Here is a 19,223-nt window from a genome sequence, read left to right as displayed (position 1 = left end):
GGGGGCGTTGGAGGGGGTCCGATTTGGGGTTTGGGAGGGGAGGAAGGGGGGGAGGGGGTGGGGGAGGGGGTGGAGAACGCTGTGCTGCAGTACGTTTGGGAAGCGGATCGTTGTGCTGGAGTCAGGAAGGGAGGGATGATCAGGTGTATTGCGCCTGTTCTGTGCGCTAGTGAGCGGGCAGCGGGAACCAGATATGGGGAATGGCGTACACCGCAATCAGGAAGAAATCGTACTTCGGACACCACTCCACCGCTCCCACAGGCCCTTCAAACCCTGCTTCCCAAACACATTTCCCGACTTCCGCCTCCCAGCACCTGACCGTACCCGCCTCGTCCCCCGTCACAAGCCACGTCCCGTCCATGCTCCAGCTTACAGCGCGCACGCGCGCCTGGTGGGGGAAGACGACGTTTTGCGCTATGGGGAATGGGCGGAGCTCGTTGACGCTCGGCAGATGGGGGACGAGTGACTCGGGGTCGATGTTGAGCTTTACACGCCGGACGCGGGGGGCGAGGTAGAGGTCTAGCTGGCGGGAATACCGTTCTGAGATAAACTGGTCGTACCCCGGCACTTGGCGTAACGTGTCGTGCGATCGGGGGAGGTAGTCTTCTTCCCTCTCGGAGGGATCCTGTGCTTCCCACTCTTTTTTCTCCCCATCTGTAGGCAGGTACTCTTTTGGCGGGTTGTAGGATTCCGAGTGCGTCGGCAGCCGGACCTTGGGCGCGACGAGCGGCGGCGGGTGCGCGTCGTTCGCCTCGTCCCCCGTGTTCCACAACGCATAGAACTGCGGCTGCTGGGGCGCAGCAGGTCCATGAGGTGTGATCTTCCCCTGCCGGATAGCGCGCACGATCTTCATCACCTTCTTGTGCTCCCACTTACTGGGCACGAACCGGCCCTTCGGCTCCGGCCTCCCACTGAGGGGCATGCTCCTCTCCTTCCCTGGACCGGTGAACCATTCAACCATAGGCTCGTACGGGTCGTATTCCGCATCGGGGTTCTCCGCGCGCGCAAGACGGCCAATGATGTCCAGTTCTTCTGGGGAGAGCTGCACTTGCGCACCAGTACGCTTGTCCACCGCCGTGCTCCAAGACGTGGGATCCTCGACCGTAGCGAGGAACTTGTCCAGCTCGTCGCCCTTCGCAGGCCGCAGCACCCGTTTCCCATAAATATCATACCCAATGTGTGGCAGGTCGTCGTACCATTCCAGAGGGACGTTTCCGATCCGATTCGGGTCTTCCTCCGTGCTCGAGTCGCTGTCATACACGGGGTCGATGTCCGGGTAGACCTTTTTCGGGAAACCGGTTATGTCCGACTGGACGATTTTGGGAGCGCGTGGGTCGGCAGCGCGATGCTCGGTCGGGTCGCTCTCGTCGGGCTTTTCGCTGTATTTTGCGATGAGGCGATCTAGTCGAGCGTCTGGGTCTTGCTCGTCGTCCTCGTCTTCTTCAGAATCTTCTTCTTCCTCATCACTTTCGTCTTCTGGATCGTTGTCCTCTTCATCCTCCTCATCGACTGTGTCACTCCTCGGATCCAGCTCAGGGAACGGTTCTCCCTCCCCGTCGCTACTCTCCGTCCCTTCACTCTCCTCCGGATCACTCAGCGTCAAATTGATGGGTCCCAACACCGTCCCCTCATCCTTCTCCTCCACATCTCTTACTTTTCGTTTCGTGCCATTCACCGCAGGCACTCGAACAGCAGCAGCAGCAGCCATAGAGCAAAGACGTTGTCTACTTCGAAGCAAACCAGGGTCCTGGGCCAGAAAAATACCAGCGGTTAATTTCCACGTGCGGTGGCTGACGGAATCTAAGTCTAATCCAACTTCACGCGCTCTCCTGCCGCCAAGGGTCCACTTTCGTATTGTCCGCATAGTCGCCATCCTCTCCTCCTCGTCCGCTGGTCGCTGCTGTTCTATTTCCTCCTCGTTTGTAGCGAAATGGCTTATGGAGGAGACGAAGTTAACGCCATCGTCCTTGATATGGGCACCTACTCTACCCGTATAGGATACGCGGGAGAGGACCTGCCAAAGGTCAACATGCCTGCCACCTATGGATCGGTGCTCGATCCGGACACGGGCCTCTTCAAGCACTATGTTGGGGATGAGGGGGTGAACATCTACCGGCCGAAGATGCGTTTGAGTAACCCGATGCGGGAGGGAATGAGTGAGCCCGGGTTATTCTGCCGTCCTGATCTTCGCTGACGATGGACAGTTTATGAGTGGAACGCGGTTGAGGATGTGTTGAACTACGCATTTCATAGCCAGCTACGGTGTAACACCGCCGATCATCCTATCCTCTTCACCGAACCCCCATGGAACAACAAGTGGAACCGCGAGCATCTGGCCGAGATCTTGTTCGAGAAGTACCAAATACCTGCCACCTTCGTCGTGAACAACGCTGTCTGCTCTGCATTTTCCGCTGGGAAGGGGACTGCGCTGGTCGTAGATGTTGGGCAGGACATATCCTCTGTCACTCCTGTTGTAGATGGTTACGCGCTTACGAAAAGTATGTGCCCCGCTTGTCTACCTGTGACAGCCTTGACTGAATGCTCCACTAGGCATCCAACGCCAGCCGATCGGCATGTCCCTCCTCACGAACACCGCCTACATGACCCTGACTACTCCCACTCTTGAACGAGTCGACGCAATAGAGCTACACTCCCATCAACTCATCTCCTCGAAGAAGCCGATGGGGTACAACGCCAAGCCGATATACACCCTTCGGCAGGACCGGCTGCTAAACGCCGATCAGTCATGGAGGAACCAGATGTCGCGCAGGGTAGTAGAAGACTGGATCGAGGTGTGTAGCGGGGCGCTAGAGACGACCTTCACCGTTGAGTGCGTGACCACGTCTTACCTTGTTATACACATGAACTGACCAGTGTCGGCTCAGGGAGGCCGATAAGAAGGGCACAAAATTCTACGAGTTCCCCACAGGTTACCAGGCTATTTTCAAGGGCAGCGAACGTCTGCATCCCGCAGAGATCTTCTTCAACTCCTCTGCTCTCAACCGTATCCGGGTACGTTTCTCTCCCTCATGTCCTGCCCCAATCTCACTCCCAAACAGTCATACGGACCTCCCCCGATAGCCGAGAACCACCCCTCCCAAGGCAGGATGATCCCTCTCCAAGAAGCCCTGCCGCTGCAGAACTTAATAGCACACGCGCTCGATCTGCAGGACATTGACGTTCGAAGTAGCTTAATGCAGAACGTGGTGCTCGTTGGTGGGGGCAGCATGCTGCCTGGCTTCCAAGAACGACTGCTCTTCGAAGTCTCGAACCTTACGAGAAATGTGCGTTTTCCTCCCTCAGCCTGGTAGAGCATCGCATCTGACGAGTCTACAATAGAAAAACTACAAATTCCATATCCCTACTGTGCCCTGGGAACGCCGGTTCAGCTCCTTCCTTGGCGGCAGCATCCTCGCTTCCCTAGGTACGTTCCACCAGCTCTGGGTCAGCCGAGAAGAGTGGAATGTGAGTTTTCTATGTTTGCATTTGGGGCTGCGAGGCTGATTGAGATCATAGGAGTTTGGCCCGGACATCTTGGCGCAGAGATGCAAATGAGTGGGTGTGTAGTGATTGTTGTAGTCTATGTAATGCGATTGCATATCACCCTGTGAACAAAACAAAGAGGTGCGGGCAGATGATCCGACAAAATCGGGATTCCCTTGCCTCGCCCAGGCATGCTTGAACTCGATGCATTTTAATTGCCTTTTGCTGTTAACGTGACTCATGGGTACATATAAGACAGGAATACCAAATGTACACTGCCGACCCCGACACTCTCAAACCAGAGGCCACTCAAGCTCCTCACCATAATTGAAGTGCACCGCCTTGACATTCGTATAATTGGCAAGAGCGTACTGACCCAGCTCACGGCCGATCCCGCTCTGCTTGTACCCGCCGAAGGGAACGTTGTTGTTCAGCAGGTTGTACTGGTTCACCCAGACGGTGCCGGCCTCGAGCGCGCCAGAGACGCGCATGCACTGCTTGGCGTCGTTGGAGTGCAGACCTGCTCCAAGACCGTAGGTCGTCGCGTTTGCGAGGGAAATTGCTTCGGCCTCGGTCTTGAAGGCCGCTACAGCGAGGACGGGGCCGAAAATCTGGGGAAAACTCAGCAGCTAGAAATGGATCTCGAGGACGGGCCCACCTCCTCCTTGACGATCCTCATTTCGGGATGGACGCCCGCAAAGATAGTCGGCTTGACGAAGTACCCCTTCGTGCCCTCGCGCCCACCGCCAGTGAGGACCTTCGCCCCCGCCTTCTTACCCTCCTCGATAAACCCGAGCACCTTCTCGAACTGCCCCTTGCTCACGAGCGGGCCGTTGAACGTCTTCTCATCATAAGGGTTGCCGACCTTTACCTGCTCAAACTTCTTCACAAGCAGCTGGATGAACTTGTCATACACCGTATCCTGCACATACACCCGCGAGCCGGCGGTACAATCCTGGCCCATGTTGTAGGTGATGCCCAGGAGGCACCAGTTTGCTGCCTGGTCGAGATCCGCACTCTCGAAGATAAGGTTCGGGCTCTTCCCGCCCAGTTCTAGCGTCACCTTCTTCAAATTGCTCTTCGCTGCAGCCTCCATGATCTTCCGCCCGGTGATGGTAGAGCCGGTGAAAGCGACCTTGTCGACGTCCAAGTGGTAAGTGAGCGCGTGGCCAGCAACGGCACCGTACCCCGGGACGCAGTTGAGCACGCCGGGAGGGAAACCGGCCTCGACGATCAGCTCGCAGAGCTTGAGCGCGCTGAGCGGCGTGAGCTCAGAGGGCTTCATCACGATCGTGCAGCCGCAGGCGAGCGCAGGGGCGACCTTCCACGCCCACATCTGGATGGGGTAGTTCCATGGGATACTACCCGACGATCGCCGTCAATAGACAACCTCCTTCATCTAATGAGAACGTACATCTGCCCACTAGCGGATGTCAGGTTGGACCAGACGGTGCCAGTGAGGACTTACCAAACGCCAATTGGCTCGTGCTTGGTGTACGCCAGCTTCTGCAGGTCGTTCGTCTCGATCGTCTGGCCGTGGTTCTTGTCTGCCCAGCCAGCGTAGTACCTAATGCACCCGACCGAGTCGCCAATGTCAAAGTCCCTGCGCATACATCAGCTTCTCCTCATCCTCTCCATACACCAGCATCCATCGATAGCAGCAATGATGGCATGGAGAGCACCGTACCTACCTAGCGATCTTGACCGGCTTGCCATTATCCACCGCCTCGAGCTCAGCCAACACCTGGGCATCCCGCTCCATCAGATCCGCGAGCTTGTGCATCAGCTTCCCCCTTTCGGTGCCCGGGCAGTGTTTGCCCCATGTCGTCTTGAACGCCGTGCGTGCCGCTTGGACCGCACGGTCGATATCGGCGGCTTGGGCAGCAGAGACCGAGCAGATCACCTCCTCCGTGCTGGGGTTGACTGTCCTAGAGAGAGGTGAGCCATCACGTTGATGCCCGTAGGTTGGAAAGAAGAGGAGAGAGTACGCACTCGAGCGTCTCCCCTCCCAAGGCTGGGACAAACTCGTTATTGATGAACAAACCGGTTGGGATTGTGATCTTCTGCCCCGTGGGGAGTGCAATCGTCGTATGAACTTTGGACATCTTCTGCTTAGTGTGGATATGGACTGTTCTTATACTGAAATAGAGAGAATGTGCAACAGGGAGGCAGGTGGACGTCGAGAGTGTAAACCGTAGCATTCAGTGCTAACGCTGGCAAGCCAAGCTCAATTTATATGGAATGTCCAACGCCCACAGCACACCCCTGAAGTTAGATACGTCCTCGTGGTCTAAACGCGGCTGAGAAGCGCAGAACAACCTCGGAGATTGGCGAACGTCGTTGAGGATGTGGGAAGATAACCGGACGTTCAGGTTGATAGGCTGTCAAGGTCCGTGTGTGTACATAAATGCATTATGTGCTTCGACCGTGGGGAAAAGGACGGCCTTGAGAGGGGATTGGTGGATTGTCTGTACTTGTTAGGCAACTGTGGGCGATAAGGGGGCTAAGAAGGCTATCGAGGGGGGCAGCTGGTGAAAAGGGATGAGAAGAGATAGCTGAGAGGCTCATGGGATGGGTATACGTAATGTACACGATCATGGGACAGAGGAGCAGAGAAAAGGGAGTGTTGCAGTCATTCGTGAATAGAAGTAAGGATATGGGAATAATATGCCTAGTACTACATTTGACAACAACAAAGAATAAAAAGAATAAAAAGTCCTTGAACAACAGTCGTGACGCAAGCGAAGCGAGTAAGAAAGGGCAGGTCCGTACCGTACTACCCATTGATAGTCCGAACAAAGGTCATTAATCGCCAGCGAACAGTTCACTCTCCAGGAAGCAGCCCAAAAGCACCAGCAACGAATGCAATGCACAGTCCGAGTCCTCGAGTCTCTAATCGTCCAGTCCGGCCAACGCCCGCGCCCCCCGGCCCGCAGCGTCAGCAATGTACTCCGTCTTCGCGAACCGCACTCCGCATTTTGCAAGCTCTTCGAAGAACATCTCACGGTAGATCGGGAGTCCCATCATACCCCCGCCCATGCAGAGTGTGGCTTGGGCGGCGGTGATACGCCGGCCGTCGACGAGCGGACGGGCTTGCCATGCTAAGTCGCGGGCAGATTCCCGAAGTACGCCTGTATACGGAGTATGAGAATGGAAGACACAACACACGGGTGACATGAACAATGAAATCTGAATGAACAACGCACCTTTTGCTCTCTCACAGTTGTACTCTGTCGCGCACTTGACAACTGCCCTGCTGAGCTCCGCGATCGCCAGTTTCCTCTGGTTGGCAGCCACGCTCGCGCTCTTCTCCTCATCCAGCTCATACACCTTCGCAAGCAGCCCATCAGTCGTCTTGACCCCAAACTTCACCCTCACCATCTCGTGCAGCTGGGTCTCCGGCGCACCGCTGTCAAAGTCGTCCACTACTGCACGGAGCGCTGCTCGCCCGATGTAGAACGCGCTCCCTTCATCACCTAAGAGGAAACCGGTGCCGCCCCTTCGGCCGACGTACTTGAGCTGACCGCCCTCGACGGCCCAGGCGAGGCAGACACTGCCAGTCCCAGCGACGACGGTCAGCCCGCCCGTAGAGCCGTTCGTGAGAATAGGCGCGGCGAGCAGTGCAGCATCGTTCTGTATCACGAGGCGCTTCCCGTAGGGAATATCAAAGAACTCGCTCAGGGGGACACTGAGTGCCAGCGCATCGCTAGGCGCGTCAACGCCCGCTAGGCCAACCCAGACAGAGTCAAAAGACACAGGACAGCGGGAGACGGCAGGTGCCTGGGGTCGCTCAACCACCCAGAGGGAATGGGAAGTCAGGTCGCCCAAAGGGTTCAAGTGGAGCGTGTCTGCCGGATCTGGAGTTTTGGGCGGAGAAGGCGTACGCGGAGGAGTAGAGAGTGCGGTTAAGCCAACATCGTTCGTGCTCACTTTGAGACCATTGGGATGATGCCCCGAACCATGCCCGTCCTCGCTTCCGATACTCTTCCTGCTGATGTGTCCCTCGCCTTTCTCGTTCACGCGCTCGAGCTCGTCCCACGCCTCCCGCTCAAGGTACTCCTTTGGCAGGCCGGCGATCGCACGTTCCGTAGCGAGCTTGAGGGCGGAGACGCTGTTCTGCAGCCCGACTTCGGCGATGTTGGATGTGCCTGCGAAGCCCCGCGCGAGGATACCGAGGGAGGAAGCGATGGCGCACGAGGTCTTTGTGCCGCCGCCGTCGATGCAGAGGTGAAGTGGGGGAAGAGGAGGAGGAGGGGACATCGTCAAGGGGAGGAAGGTGGTGGACGTGAGCGAAGATGGGTTGGCTGTCCGGTCCAAGTGTTCCTAGCTTGCTAGCAAAAGAGTGGGCTGAGAACGACGAGAAAAGTAAAAGGGGGCCAGTATGTGATGTGCTGGAGTGTAAAGTGGCACAATGTGCAAGCGTTGATATATAAAATGACGTCGCCTTCGGTTGAATTCTGCAGCCAAGGATCAGCATAACAAGACAGGGGCATCATTATACTCACAGAATAATTATTATTCAATAATAAACGGAGCTAAGTTCCAATCCGAAAGATACGGGCAATTCAACCCGGTGCGGTACGGTCGGGCACGGCCTATACCTTCAGTTGCACTCGCACACCTGGGAGATAGGGATAACGCAGGTGTAAATGCCCGCCGTCTCTCCGGGTCAGACGGGCGATTCGCTGGCGGCTATGCTGGAAGAGATGCGACAAGTACAGCAATAATGGACAGTCAAGGTTTGCCAGTTGGTGGTAAGATGCTGTTCAGCCGTCGTCGCTGTCGTCGTCCTCACCGTTTCACCGCGAGGCGGGTAACGGGCGGCAACATGCGATGCATGGTGCGGACCTTCCGTTCTTACCGCATGGCACGCGACCTTCTTCTTCACTATTCCGCCAAGAGTTTTCTTTTCTCATTAAACGTGCACAATCTAAATAGGAATTCTTGTATGGTATGTTTTTGCCTCTGCGAACATGGGATACAAGTTTGCTATACTGTGGAGCACTACCCCCATACGACTTTGAGGACCGGAGCATCACGTGGACACGTGACCACCATGATTCTTTTAGTCTTGACAATAATCCCAAATATATATATTACAGCGTCTTATAAAGAGTAGCTGATCTACCCTGAATAACAATCCCAACTAAGAGAAGTACTGACCTAATTTCACACGTAAAAGAGAAAGAAACGCGTCCATTGTACTCCGGGAGTAATCCCCACGCGACTCTGGCACGCGTTCACCTCCAAGTACTGTTCCCTGACAGTCAGTCACGGTTCGTCCATTCAAAAGGGCATATCTCTGCCCTTGACGTTATACCTGTCAGTCCTTTCGACACCTATGGCCCCAAATACCGAACGAATACAGGCACTGTTGAACAAATGCAAGCATCCGGGTGAGTTTGGTGCGAGTCTGATGGGGGACGCTGACCTGACAGATTGGGTGTAGACACCGACGTCAAGAGCGACGCGATCGGGAAACTGCAGCTCGAGTTCGAAGAGGCCTCTGAAGTACGTCTATGCGTAGTCATCTACTCTCCTATACTAACACGCACTTAGATCCCAGATGTAGATGCGATAATAGCGACCTTAAAGCCCTTTCTGCGTTCTGCAAACCCGCATCTCTCAGTCTCAGCCCTCTTCGCACTAGCCCCGCTCATCCGTCTCCTGCATTCCGAGCACTCGGTTCGCCATGCCCTTGTCGCATTTATGGCTCCTGGTGGAGGAGGGCTGCTAGAGCGTATGGGAGACGCGCGGGAGCGCACACGAGAAGGAGCAAGACAAGCTGTCGAGGCGCTGTGTGAGCGGTGTCTTGCCTTCGGCCTAGGAGGGATGAAAGGAAAGGGCGGGGGAGGGTCGCGCGGTGATCCGGAGAACGTTGGAGCGCTGTTTGAGAAGTACCTCAAGGAGGGAGGGTTTGGGAGCAAGGTGGCTCGGACAAGGGAACAGTGCCTTCTGCTGCTCGTCGCTGTTCGAAAAGTTCAGAGGAGCCTCCCTCTTCGGCCATACCTCTCCCCGCTTATCGACACACTGCAAGACTCGGACGGCGCCGTCCGCTCCTGTGCACAGCAGAGCATGCTTCTCCTCTTCGGCCCCGGGTCAGGCGTGTCTGACACCGCGCGCACAGAGCTGAAGAAAGAAGCCGGGAAAAAGCAAGTGCGCAAGCAAATCTGGGACCCGCTATGGGAACGCGTGTGCGACGTCGAGCCCGTTACGGACGAGTATCTCGTTCCAATCCCGGATGGGGACGAGGGGTTCGGGAGTTCCCAAACGAGCGAGACGGGCACGAGGACACTCAAGCGCAGCCAGAGCCAGGGCGCGCTAGCGGCTGCTGCTGCTCTTGCGGCGGCGAGCAGTTCCAGACCGGCAAGCAGGATAGGAGACATGCCCAGCGATGCGGACGTCACTGCCGTGCACCTCGCTTCGGCTCGGGACGTGGAAAATGAGTTCAACGCGATGCTGCCTGCCTTTCAGGGCAAGGAGTCGGAGCATAATTGGATGCAGCGCGAGGCGGCGATCATGCGCGTACGAGGGATGTTGAAGGGCGACGTCTGGCGGAGATTGCCGGAGGCGTTCTTAGCTGGACTTGGACGAGGGTTTATGGAGGGGAGCCTGAAAGCTGTATGTATGCACTTGGAGTTTTTGTGCATGTGCTGAACTGTTTACAGGTCACTTCGTTGAGGACTACTCTGTCACAGGTAACGATTTCCCTGTATGTGTCCCTCGCTACTACCCTCCGTCAGTCGTTCGACCCGTTCGTGGACACGGTCTTCCTCCCGCTCCTGCGCATGTCCAGCCTCACAAAGAAGATCATCGCCCAACAATCCCAAGCCACCTTGACGACCATAATCGAGAACACGTCCGCGCACGCACGGCTCGTCCTCCCAAACCTCTTCGACGCAGTCACGGAGAAGAACGTGCAGACACGACAGGCCGGGCTCATGCACCTCCGGACTTGGCTCACTGTACACGGCCGCGCCCCGATAGAGCACTACACGGGTAGTCTGGACAGTCTGGACAAAGCCGTCCGCCGAGGTGTGGGGGATGCGAATCCCATAGCGAGGGAGGAGGGACGTAAGCTGTTCTGGGCATTCGAAGCGCTCTGGCCGGATAGGGCAAGACCTATCATGGATAGCTTGGATGCTGCCAGTCGGCGAGGCTTAGAAAGAGCAGATCCGAGGAACGCACCCGTCCCTGCACACCTCCCTGCCGCAGTCGCAGCAGTAGCGGCGAGCGCTGTACCCGTCCCCCCCGTGCCTGCGCTCTCGCCCGGGACGAGAACAGTGCCGAATACACCTGCTACCGCGCCCAAGCGAGCCACTGTTCGGGAGATGATCCAGATGCATCGCGAACAGCTGAAGAAGCAGGAGGTGGCCAAGCTGGGCGTCGCTCCTGGTTCGACGCCGACCATGCAGCGCGCGGTGAGCAGTCCGCCAAGCATGCCGCAAGCTTCAACCTCCAGCTCCATGCCTAGGTCTATCTCGTCCACTCTTGCTCGTCAAGCGTCTCCGCCCCCGGCGCCTGCGTCTGCAACCTCTACTGGATCTTCGGTAGGATCTCCTCGCAGTGCCCGGTCTGGCGCTCGGTCTCCAGTCCGGATTGCCCTCACACCAACCAAACCGACGCATATACCCGCTCCGTCCCACGCCCGCAGTCCCTCAGTGCCCGACTCGCCAACACCGACTAAGTCTAGGTCTGCCTCACGCGCTTCGTCTGAGCAGGCTGCGCCAGGTAGCAGCCGAGTACGCTCGCCTGTTCAAAGACTTCCTATTACGCACGCAACGTCTACTCCTGCCCCGGGGAAGATGACCCGAGGCTCAAGACTTGCGTCACCTCCCGTATTCCCGGATGATGACGAGACGGAGAACCTCACTGTCGCTTCCTTGCGCATGGCTGATGATGATGACGAGACGCTTCTCTTAGCACAGAATATGGCTCTACCCGGAGAAGATGACGAGGATGAGACGTTCCAGCCGTTCAGCATCTCCCCTCCCCCGCCGGTGAAGACACCTCCACCAACAAAACGCCCGAAAACACCGTCAAAGATCCCCATCTCGCCTTCGCGCAAGTCTCATAACACGCGGTCATCGTTATCCTCCAGTGCGTCAAATCCGTTCACTCCCCCGATCTCTGCGATCGCAACGAAGAATCATGAGCCAGTTCCCCAGTCAGTCATCGAGGACGCTCTACGCGCTCAGGCGGAACAGGCAGAATCTGCAGCGAACATGTTACTCGAACTTGTGGAGCCGGAAGATGAGCTGAATCATACACTACTGGCTACGTCTGCCAGGAGCGCACCGGCCATCACTCCCCTTAATCTTGCTCCTAAAGAACATGCGGGCTTACCGCGCACGCCGCTCCCGAATCGTCAGAAGTCCGCCATCCGCCAGGCAGCAGAGTCCTTCATGAACAGTCCGGCCCAGTCTCATGGAACGCCCGGTATGCTTCGTGCACTATCGGAGAAGAGGCACGAGACTGGCCTGTGGCAAAGAAAGATCGCGCGTGAGTCCTCATTGCCTACATTTGGTTCTCAACTTCAGCTCATATTATCCTCAGCGCTGAATGGGTCAAGATTCCGAATGGATGCAGAAGAACAGGCTGATAAACTAGACCTGGCTACAACTTCCCTCGCTACGGGAGAGACAACAACCGCGTCCTTGCAGGATGTTGCTCGTATATGTGCTCTGAATCCCTGCGATTCAGGGTCGCCCAACATCTTCATCCGTTCGTCCGCCAACGGCTCTCCGGCGAGGTCCATCCCTGACATCTGGAACGGCGGCAAGGCCTTTGATGGCTTGTTTGACGCGTTGATGAAGTTCTTGACACCAGAAAGAGTAAGTCTTTGACCACATCCGTGTGAACACCAACTCACAGTTCAGAACGGAGACGTGCTCGAGTTTGGTCTTGTTCTCTTGTGGGAAATGCTGCAAAACCAAAAACCACTCCTAGATGGGCGGGAAATGGAAATGTTTAGCGCGTTGCTCAATGTTCGATGGTGCAACTTGCCGAATGTGTTGCAGGCTACCAACGCCATTCGAGACGGTATCACGATGCAATTCGACCCGGTTTTCGGAGTCACACAACTCAATGCTTGCTTGCGCACATTTATCCAGCAGCCTGTTCCTTCCATCGGAATGGAAGCGGTGCGATCGGCTACATACGCTTTTGGCCTCGTTGGGTTGGGCAAGTTCATTATGCGCTTGCCATCAGAGATATTGGAGGACGAGCTCCCGCGGCTCAAAGGCTTACTACTAACGGTGAGTTTCAAGCGGTACAGTGCGACCTTGCCTGATAATGTCTTCTTAGGCATTGACGGATAAATCGTCGGAAGTCCGTGAAGCAGCGAGTTTAGCTGTCGTTGCGGCACAGTTGGTTCTGCAAGATGAAATCCACCTGTTCATGCTTCTCGACGGACTGGACAACGGCAAGAAGAACCTGCTCATCTACTATTTTGAAAAGTACAAGATCCGTAGTGCGGACGATACCGTTACGCAGACCCATCGCAGACAAGGCTCCGGGCAGGAATTGATAGAGAAAGAAATGAATCGCCTTGACATGAGGGCGACACCTCCACGGTCCAACATTCGTTCCTTCCCAGTCATTCCTAAATAGTTGTTTTTCCAGCGACGTGATCTTGTAGCATAGATTATTACACTCTACGATTATAACGGACTATCTTTGGATCGTACTGTATTGCTACTCGGAAGTCGTTTCGGCATAATACATTGTTAGAGTATCAGGTACAACAATACAGGGAGGAGGAAGGCACGACCATAAATTGGAAAGGTCATTTCCTTTTCCTCCCTCGCTTAGGCCGCTCTGCAGTCGAAGTGATGGACGGCTCCTCAGCCTCTAGAACTTTTCGTTTACGACCGTGTGGCGTTTCTATTGAGGACGCCGGCGACTGAATACACGCTCGTCTTCGACCACGAACTCTCGCGGCGATGTTGTCTTCCTCCAATTTGAAAACAATAGCATCAGCTGCTTTTCCAGGTGCCGTCTCCCCTATTTGGAGGGGACTTTCCTTAGGAGGGGGCACAACCGCATCGCGATCGGGGGTCGCAGACTCCGGGATTTTACTGAGAGGAACATCGGCGGTCGCCTGCGGAGCGTCGCTGGTATCTGTGGGAAGGGCTGCCGACTTGAGTGTGAGAGGTCGATCTTCCTGCATATTCTGCTCTGGTACGACTTTGGTAGGGACGAGACGTCTGGGCCGGCCAGGCTTTCGTTTTGCAGGGATGGGTCGATCATGCTGTTGCACTGAAGCTTCGGCACCGAGTTCGTTTACCGTTCTAAGAAGCCCGGAAGACTCGTTCGGACGATCCTCAGCGGTCCCAACAATCGGCACGGTGACATTCACGTCGTCCTGCGCAGGATTCTGCCCAGCTGCCTCCCGGATCTGGGCGCTATGACTTGGGATCGGGACAGTGTACAGCTGTGGCGCTGCCGCAGCGAGCTTTCGATCACACGCCGCCTTCCGTTCTTGTACGATTGCGAAATATCGCTCAGCGATCTGTTGAGATCGTCAGACCGGAGCTAAGATATAGGATGCCATACTAGGGCTCACCACCTCGAACGTGCGCCCTGGAAGGCGGCTGGCCACCTCCTTGAGAGTCAACTTATCCTGCTCCTTAGCCTTCAGCAGCTTGGCAGTCTCTTCCTCCGTCCAAGGCTTGTCGACGTTCCTCAATTCTTCTTGCAAGATCGTTGCCCATCGAAGACGGCACTGAGACTTTGTTCGACCCTGGGCTTTCTCGGAAATAGCGCCCCAGTCGATGGTCGATTCCGGAAAGTTAGGTTGCTTTTGCTGTTCCGCGACGGCCTGCATCAGGGCTTGATCTTCTTCGGAGGTCCATCGTCCTCTCTTGCACTCGAGAGTCAATCGGTTCCATCTTGTGCGTGCTTGTGTCCCTGAACGACCGCTGCCGACGAATTTGGCGACTAGAAATAGATCAAGTTAGTATTATAAGCAAATGCACGTGCACGGTCGGAAGCCGTACTTTGTACCCAGTTGGAGTTGAACCGCGCAACGGCGTCCGCCAAACGGTCGTCTTCGTCTGCTGACCAGAATTCTCGTAGTCCATTGACCATTATATCGCGATAGACTCTTAGACATTGAGCAACGGTTCTCCTCGTCTATGTCGCCCATCAGCATAACTCAGAGCAGTCGGATAGGAATTACCTTAAACATCTTGTTATGCAGTATGAGGATCTGTTCCCACGGTAGCCCTCCATCGTCCCCCTCCGCCTCCCTCTGTGCTACTCTCTCCCTCACCTCATTCACAAGCGCGTTTTTCTCCCTTTCTCCCCATTCTGAATGATCGATTTCAGGATGCTGTACTCCCATCCACTGGATCCTGCATTCCACCCCCGTTCTCGGGGGTTGAACGAGGTTCTCACCCTTCAGTATACGGGCAACGTTGTCCCACTTGATCTCATCCCCTTTTACGGCCTTCAGTTCCGCTTCGGGATCGAATGATTTCAGAGCTGATATCGCACCTTCGCCGCGGGCTTGGGCGGCGAGGATGGTCGATCGTCGAAGTTCGGTCTGGAGCGCGATACGTAAACCGTCGCGTTCCTTGGAGCTCCACGGGCGAAAGGTAGTTAGAGCATGATACTCATCTACTTTCTTAAACGAGTCTTTAAATGGAGAGTCCTAGTACTATTAGCCAGGTATACCAAGAGATAAGATAACGGACGCACCTGGGCACGGAGATTAGCCCATCGGGTCGGGCCGACAGCCAACATCGCCCCTTCCACAACAACGATCTCCTCGCCCTTGTTCTCTTCATCCGAAAAGTCCGCGGTCCCTTCCTCAGCCTGCCACTTCTGCTTCTGCACATCAAGCTTCTCGACGTCGCTCTGCCACCGGTCAGCCGCGGACTGGGCACTGGAAGAGAGCAAGTAACGCACGAGGAGGGACTCGACGGCCTTGAGCCTCGCTTCGCATTCTTTTGCAAAGTCGAGTATGTCCTGTTGATGGTCTTTGTTCGCTGCTAGGGCTTGGTCAGTGAGCGCTAAGGCGGACATGACTGGTCATGATCGTCGGGTTATGAGCCAAATTCTCGGTCAAGGGTCCAGTAAGATCACGATGATGACACCGACAATGAAAGGGTGTAACACGAGGGAACAGGAAGTCCTGAGAGTTATTATGCAATTCGTTCAAGGTGACCGTCAGAACGAATGGACTTCCAAGAACCGTGATGCAGATGGTTAGGTACTAAAGGATTCTTTGTGGCGCTTTGGTGGTCTGACATCGACAACGGGCTGGTAAGGACCTCGGTTGGTAGAATTTGACGTGCGGACTCGCAGAAGGAAGGAACAAAGGAGCGGTGACGTCTTAGGTAATTCAATTTCTTATTTCGTACATGTGACTAGTCTACCAGATCAAGCACACAGCGGTATCATATCACGTCGCTCCCATCAGAGAACTCTGTGCCGGTCCAGCGTCGAAATTGATCACGCCTTTGCAGAGGGATCCTCCGTCATGCGGAGGTAAGGCTATTCTCCAGGTCAATGCGAGTGAATAAAAGGACGGGACGAACGCACCAGGTAAGTCTTCATGCCAGGGAAGAGGGTCTTAGCCTCATCGTTGCTCACACCGGGGTGGACGATGACGTCGTCGCCCTTCTTCCAGTTGACGGGGGTGGTGATCCTGTACTTGTCCCCAGCCTGGAGGGAGTCGATCACACGGAGGATCTCGTTGAAGTCGCGCCCCGTCTGGGCGGGGTAGGAGATCATGAGACGGATGATCTTCTTGGGGTCGATGACGAATACCGTGCGGACGGTGAAGGGGATGCCCTTGGAGTCCACGTTCGTTGGGTCAACGGCGTCGAGCATGTCGTAGAGGGTTGCGACGGTGCGGTCGGGGTCAGCGATCTACTCCGATGTCAACATATGAGTGAGAGAGGCAAAGTGCAAGACGCACGATAGGGAAGTCGACATGCGTCGCACCAGACGTCTTGGAGCCAAAGTCATCAATGTCCTTGATCCACTTGTCGTGGCTGTCGAGGGCATTGGCAGACAAGCCGATAACCTTGACGCCGCGCTTGTCGAACTCTGGCTTCTTGCGAGCGACCTCTCCAAGCTCGGTAGTGCAGACAGGGGTGAAGTCCGCGGGGTGGGAGAAGAGGACTGCCCAAGAGTTCCCAATCCACTCATGTAACTTGATCGGCCCCTGCGTCGTCTCTGCCTCAAAGTCGGGCGCTACGTTCCCAAGACGGAGAGAAGGCATGATTATCTTTTCCTGTGAGAGCGCGGGGATGGTGGTGGCTCGAGAAGAAGCGGTGGGAGGGGAGTTCCAGCGGTCGAATCACATTGGTTCATAGACTGCTTATATACCCAATTACTCGTTGTAGGATATGAGGACGGTTTGCTAGGAGATTGCGTTCGAATTGCGTGATCATTCGCCCTGTTTTGCTCCCGTTATCCGCTGTTTCACGCAATGACTACGTTCAGTGGCCGCAAACCTTTCCAAATAAAGTATCTCCTTGATTGTTTACGGCCTGAAATTCTCCCAAGGCGATTAAAAGAGAAGTTGCAGAACTGTGCGGCTACAGAAGACGAGAGTGCATCCAGAGTCCTTCTCTCCGCGGTTTGCCGCGTATCGAGTGGAACAGAGCCATCATGGCAAGAAATTTGGAGTTCCAGACCCTGAACAGAGGGAATTTCGACCCAACCATCCGGATCCGAGTACTGACATTACGAGTATTTCCCCAGGATTCTGCTTTATTTGAGGCATTTTTTGAATGGAAATATTCAACTGCAGATTGTCAATAATAGTACGCCAAGAAAGTTCCATCCCACTTTCCCCGCAATCCATCGAGCCCGCACCTAAATGTGCTTGTCGGAAGTTCCGGGGGCATGCCGGAAGTGGAGGACGTCTGATGTCCTCCACATAATGCGCCAACTGCTGGAAAGAACACGCATTCCATTAGGTCATTAGGAAGTCGAGGCTTGCCTCTTTTCGTTGATACCTGTGCAGGATCACCAGAATGTCCGACCCGAACGATAAACGATTCGTCGTCCTCGCCACAGTGCGGTCTGTTCCCCTTCCCTCAGCGCCTATTCATGCCCTTCACAGCTTCACGTGAACCCCGCAAAAGTCGAAGCGTTCGAGAAGATCTTTCGCCCCTTCGTCGCTTCCAACCGCCAGGAACCGGGATCCATCAAGTTCGACGTCATCGTCACGCCTGACAAGAGCGAGTGGCATATGTTCGAGGTGTACAGGGATGAGGAGGCGTTCGAAGCGTGAGTGCCTCGCGCTCCTTGTGGAAGACACAAGTACTTAGATTGAACAGACACTGTGACACCTTGCATCATACGGAGTTTCACAGGATCGCGAGGGACGAGAAGGACCCATTGTTCACCAAGGTGCGCCCTTTCCAGTCGGACAGTGATTTGTTGTCGTGTGCTTGCTAAATGGGAAGTAGCCACCAAGAGTCCGACTGGACTACAAGATCATGTCTGGTTTGCAGCTGTCCTGATGAGTGCCGACGAGGTCGGGTGTCGTTTCTATTTTTGCGAGAAAGAAATAGAACATGGCCTTCCGAGAGACTACTCCCTGAACTGGAACAGAGGCGCCCCGGTTGTTGAGTGCCTTAAACGCGCTTCTTCCCCATCGGATGAACAACAATAAGGATATCCCCTTCACAAAGTGTATCAATACATCTAGAATTGCTTGCAAAATACTGTACATTGCTAGGTCAACCCCTGTTCGAGTCCAAGATGGAACAGCTCAATAATAGGCCAAAGCATGGAGCACCCCATGCGGATGACGTTCTTGCCACTTGGACAATATGCCTTCCATATCGCTATCCAAATCGTTGCTTTCCTCGATCTACCCTTTGTCAGCATTCCTGTGTCCAGAGAAAGGGGCGGACGAACGGCGCTTGCTAGATCAAGGATCGCCTTTCCTGCTAGGAGCGCTTCTTCGACATTGTCCTTGATCTCAATGTTAATTATATGCACAGGACGGTTCAGCTCTCCGCCTCTATTAAGCAGGTCTAGAGGAGCATCAAGGTCAGGGAAAGCGACCGTTGCTGGGAGAAGCCTACCTATGCAAACAGAGTCGAAACATTTCTCTTCGCAGGTAATTACTACATCGGCCATTGTTCGGGTTTCCTGCCACCTCTCAGGTGCGCGTTTAATATGCCGATTTCGGTCGATCATCTGCAGCACCCCATTTGCCGTGTACCTATTTGTACATCAGCATCTCACGGTCTAGATGAACATGATAACGAACAGTCGCGGGTCCTTCCTCATCAAGTCCTGGTATATGTCTTCGTACGGTGTACCAAAACCGTAGATATTGGGCTTGTCGATTGACGGTCCTGGTAATCGGACGGCTGTCCCGGTACCGGAGGAGATCACTTGAAAGTTTGCTTTGGAAAGTACATTGTGGGCTTCCATAGAGCGATTCTACAACAATCAATCTTGGTTGTCAGCTCTGGATAAAAATTGACGTAACGCGACGGGGCTAACGTTATTACTCGCACATACAACACAAAACAAGGGCCGTGTCTTCACTGGCGGGCCTTCGTTCATCACCTCCGGCGTTCCTGCCATCCCCGGCGGTGGCTGCGGTAGACTACCCATCCCCGGGACCACTCCCGTCATCGGAGCAGGAGCGATCCCCATCCCGCTTGGCTGTTGTGGGTGGGGAAAAGGCTGAGGTGGTGGTGTCGGCGTGTGCGCCGGAGTGCTAGATGCCAACCGCCGGCGAGGATCACGCCGGGGAT

The 19,223-nt window shown here is 55.2% G+C and overlaps 9 protein-coding genes across 9 annotated transcripts in view; 3 read left to right on the top strand and 6 right to left on the bottom strand.

Annotated features, from left to right (window-relative positions):
* The window catches only part of DACRYDRAFT_97076 (BOP1NT-domain-containing protein), a gene marked incomplete at its 5' end in the record, with an annotated part of 3,867 nt that extends 2,159 nt beyond the window's left edge, over positions 1-1,708 (bottom strand). Inside the window, 2 exons of the mRNA XM_040777420.1 lie at positions 212-1,582; positions 1,655-1,708. Of these exons, the coding sequence (XP_040624562.1) occupies positions 212-1,582; positions 1,655-1,708 (1,425 nt within the window). The remainder of the gene's footprint in view (positions 1-211; positions 1,583-1,654) is intronic.
* Positions 1,709-1,868: 160 nt separating this feature from the next.
* On the top strand, positions 1,869-3,606 carry DACRYDRAFT_84667 (Actin/actin-like protein). Its single transcript, XM_040776693.1, has 7 exons — positions 1,869-2,156; positions 2,205-2,498; positions 2,551-2,830; positions 2,886-3,012; positions 3,060-3,284; positions 3,340-3,465; positions 3,517-3,606. The coding sequence occupies exons 1-7, from the start codon at positions 1,931-1,933 to the stop codon at positions 3,553-3,555; spliced, it is 1,317 nt and encodes a 438-aa protein (XP_040624561.1). The 5' UTR covers positions 1,869-1,930; the 3' UTR covers positions 3,556-3,606.
* A 93-nt stretch (positions 3,607-3,699) lies between these two features.
* Positions 3,700-5,647, bottom strand: DACRYDRAFT_25022 (NAD-aldehyde dehydrogenase). The gene is made up of 6 exons (XM_040773970.1): positions 5,476-5,647; positions 5,175-5,411; positions 4,952-5,086; positions 4,898-4,906; positions 4,142-4,844; positions 3,700-4,094 (listed from the first exon to the last, which is right to left on the bottom strand). The coding sequence occupies exons 1-6, from the start codon at positions 5,586-5,588 to the stop codon at positions 3,777-3,779; spliced, it is 1,515 nt and encodes a 504-aa protein (XP_040624560.1). The 5' UTR covers positions 5,589-5,647; the 3' UTR covers positions 3,700-3,776.
* Positions 5,648-6,154: 507 nt separating this feature from the next.
* On the bottom strand, positions 6,155-8,209 carry DACRYDRAFT_25021 (uncharacterized protein). The gene is made up of 3 exons (XM_040773969.1): positions 7,989-8,209; positions 6,690-7,940; positions 6,155-6,614 (listed from the first exon to the last, which is right to left on the bottom strand). Exons 2-3 carry the CDS (start codon positions 7,741-7,743, stop codon positions 6,376-6,378), a joined length of 1,293 nt encoding a protein of 430 aa, XP_040624559.1. The 5' UTR covers positions 7,744-7,940; positions 7,989-8,209; the 3' UTR covers positions 6,155-6,375.
* A 615-nt stretch (positions 8,210-8,824) lies between these two features.
* DACRYDRAFT_119320 (uncharacterized protein) lies at positions 8,825-13,115 on the top strand (the record flags this gene model as incomplete). The annotated part of the gene is made up of 7 exons (XM_040770767.1): positions 8,825-8,879; positions 8,933-8,994; positions 9,043-10,104; positions 10,152-11,985; positions 12,040-12,317; positions 12,363-12,740; positions 12,790-13,115. The coding sequence occupies 7 exons, from the start codon at positions 8,825-8,827 to the stop codon at positions 13,093-13,095; spliced, it is 3,975 nt and encodes a 1,324-aa protein (XP_040624558.1). The 3' UTR covers positions 13,096-13,115.
* A 155-nt stretch (positions 13,116-13,270) lies between these two features.
* DACRYDRAFT_18615 (uncharacterized protein) lies at positions 13,271-15,513 on the bottom strand (the record flags this gene model as incomplete). The annotated part of the gene is made up of 6 exons (XM_040771372.1): positions 13,271-13,996; positions 14,051-14,424; positions 14,484-14,619; positions 14,666-15,139; positions 15,187-15,366; positions 15,397-15,513. 6 exons carry the CDS (start codon positions 15,511-15,513, stop codon positions 13,271-13,273), a joined length of 2,007 nt encoding a protein of 668 aa, XP_040624557.1.
* Positions 15,514-15,942: 429 nt separating this feature from the next.
* Positions 15,943-16,774, bottom strand: DACRYDRAFT_102343 (thioredoxin-like protein; the record flags this gene model as incomplete). The annotated part of the gene is made up of 3 exons (XM_040767626.1): positions 16,412-16,774; positions 16,033-16,362; positions 15,943-15,984 (listed from the first exon to the last, which is right to left on the bottom strand). The coding sequence occupies exons 1-3, from the start codon at positions 16,715-16,717 to the stop codon at positions 15,943-15,945; spliced, it is 678 nt and encodes a 225-aa protein (XP_040624556.1). The 5' UTR covers positions 16,718-16,774.
* Positions 16,775-17,477: 703 nt separating this feature from the next.
* DACRYDRAFT_111699 (uncharacterized protein) lies at positions 17,478-17,969 on the top strand (the record flags this gene model as incomplete). The annotated part of the gene is made up of 4 exons (XM_040769278.1): positions 17,478-17,519; positions 17,567-17,733; positions 17,784-17,856; positions 17,916-17,969. 4 exons carry the CDS (start codon positions 17,478-17,480, stop codon positions 17,967-17,969), a joined length of 336 nt encoding a protein of 111 aa, XP_040624555.1.
* A 251-nt stretch (positions 17,970-18,220) lies between these two features.
* DACRYDRAFT_58847 (Ssu72-like protein) lies at positions 18,221-18,894 on the bottom strand (the record flags this gene model as incomplete). The annotated part of the gene is made up of 4 exons (XM_040775522.1): positions 18,221-18,322; positions 18,370-18,488; positions 18,540-18,679; positions 18,728-18,894. 4 exons carry the CDS (start codon positions 18,892-18,894, stop codon positions 18,221-18,223), a joined length of 528 nt encoding a protein of 175 aa, XP_040624554.1.
* Positions 18,895-19,223: the final 329 nt, after the last annotated feature.

The sequence above is a fragment of the Dacryopinax primogenitus genome, assembly GCF_000292625.1.
Source record: "Dacryopinax primogenitus strain DJM-731 SS1 chromosome Unknown DACRYscaffold_22, whole genome shotgun sequence".
In the NCBI taxonomy this organism is placed as follows: domain Eukaryota; kingdom Fungi; phylum Basidiomycota; class Dacrymycetes; order Dacrymycetales; family Dacrymycetaceae; genus Dacryopinax; species Dacryopinax primogenitus.
Note: the sequence above shows the minus strand (reverse complement) of the source record. Positions and strands in the feature narration are given on the sequence as shown.

Excerpts from the sequence above, each read along its gene's own strand:
- DACRYDRAFT_25022 (XM_040773970.1), bottom strand. The coding sequence starts at position 5,588 with ATGTCCAAAGTTCATACGACGATTGCACTCCCCACGGGGCAGAAGATC. Across the intron at positions 5,412-5,475 it reads TTGGGAGGGGAGACGCTCGA|GACAGTCAACCCCAGCACGG; the intron begins GTGCGTACTCTC and ends ACCTCTCTCTAG. Across the intron at positions 4,095-4,141 it reads TGAGGATCGTCAAGGAGGAG|ATTTTCGGCCCCGTCCTCGC; the intron begins GTGGGCCCGTCC and ends AGTTTTCCCCAG.
- DACRYDRAFT_84667 (XM_040776693.1), top strand. The coding sequence starts at position 1,931 with ATGGCTTATGGAGGAGACGAAGTTAACGCCATCGTCCTTGATATGGGC. Across the intron at positions 3,013-3,059 it reads CTGCTCTCAACCGTATCCGG|TCATACGGACCTCCCCCGAT; the intron begins GTACGTTTCTCT and ends ACTCCCAAACAG. Across the intron at positions 3,466-3,516 it reads TCAGCCGAGAAGAGTGGAAT|GAGTTTGGCCCGGACATCTT; the intron begins GTGAGTTTTCTA and ends TTGAGATCATAG.
- DACRYDRAFT_25021 (XM_040773969.1), bottom strand. The coding sequence starts at position 7,743 with ATGTCCCCTCCTCCTCCTCTTCCCCCACTTCACCTCTGCATCGACGGC. Across the intron at positions 6,615-6,689 it reads CAACTGTGAGAGAGCAAAAG|GCGTACTTCGGGAATCTGCC; the intron begins GTGCGTTGTTCA and ends CTCCGTATACAG.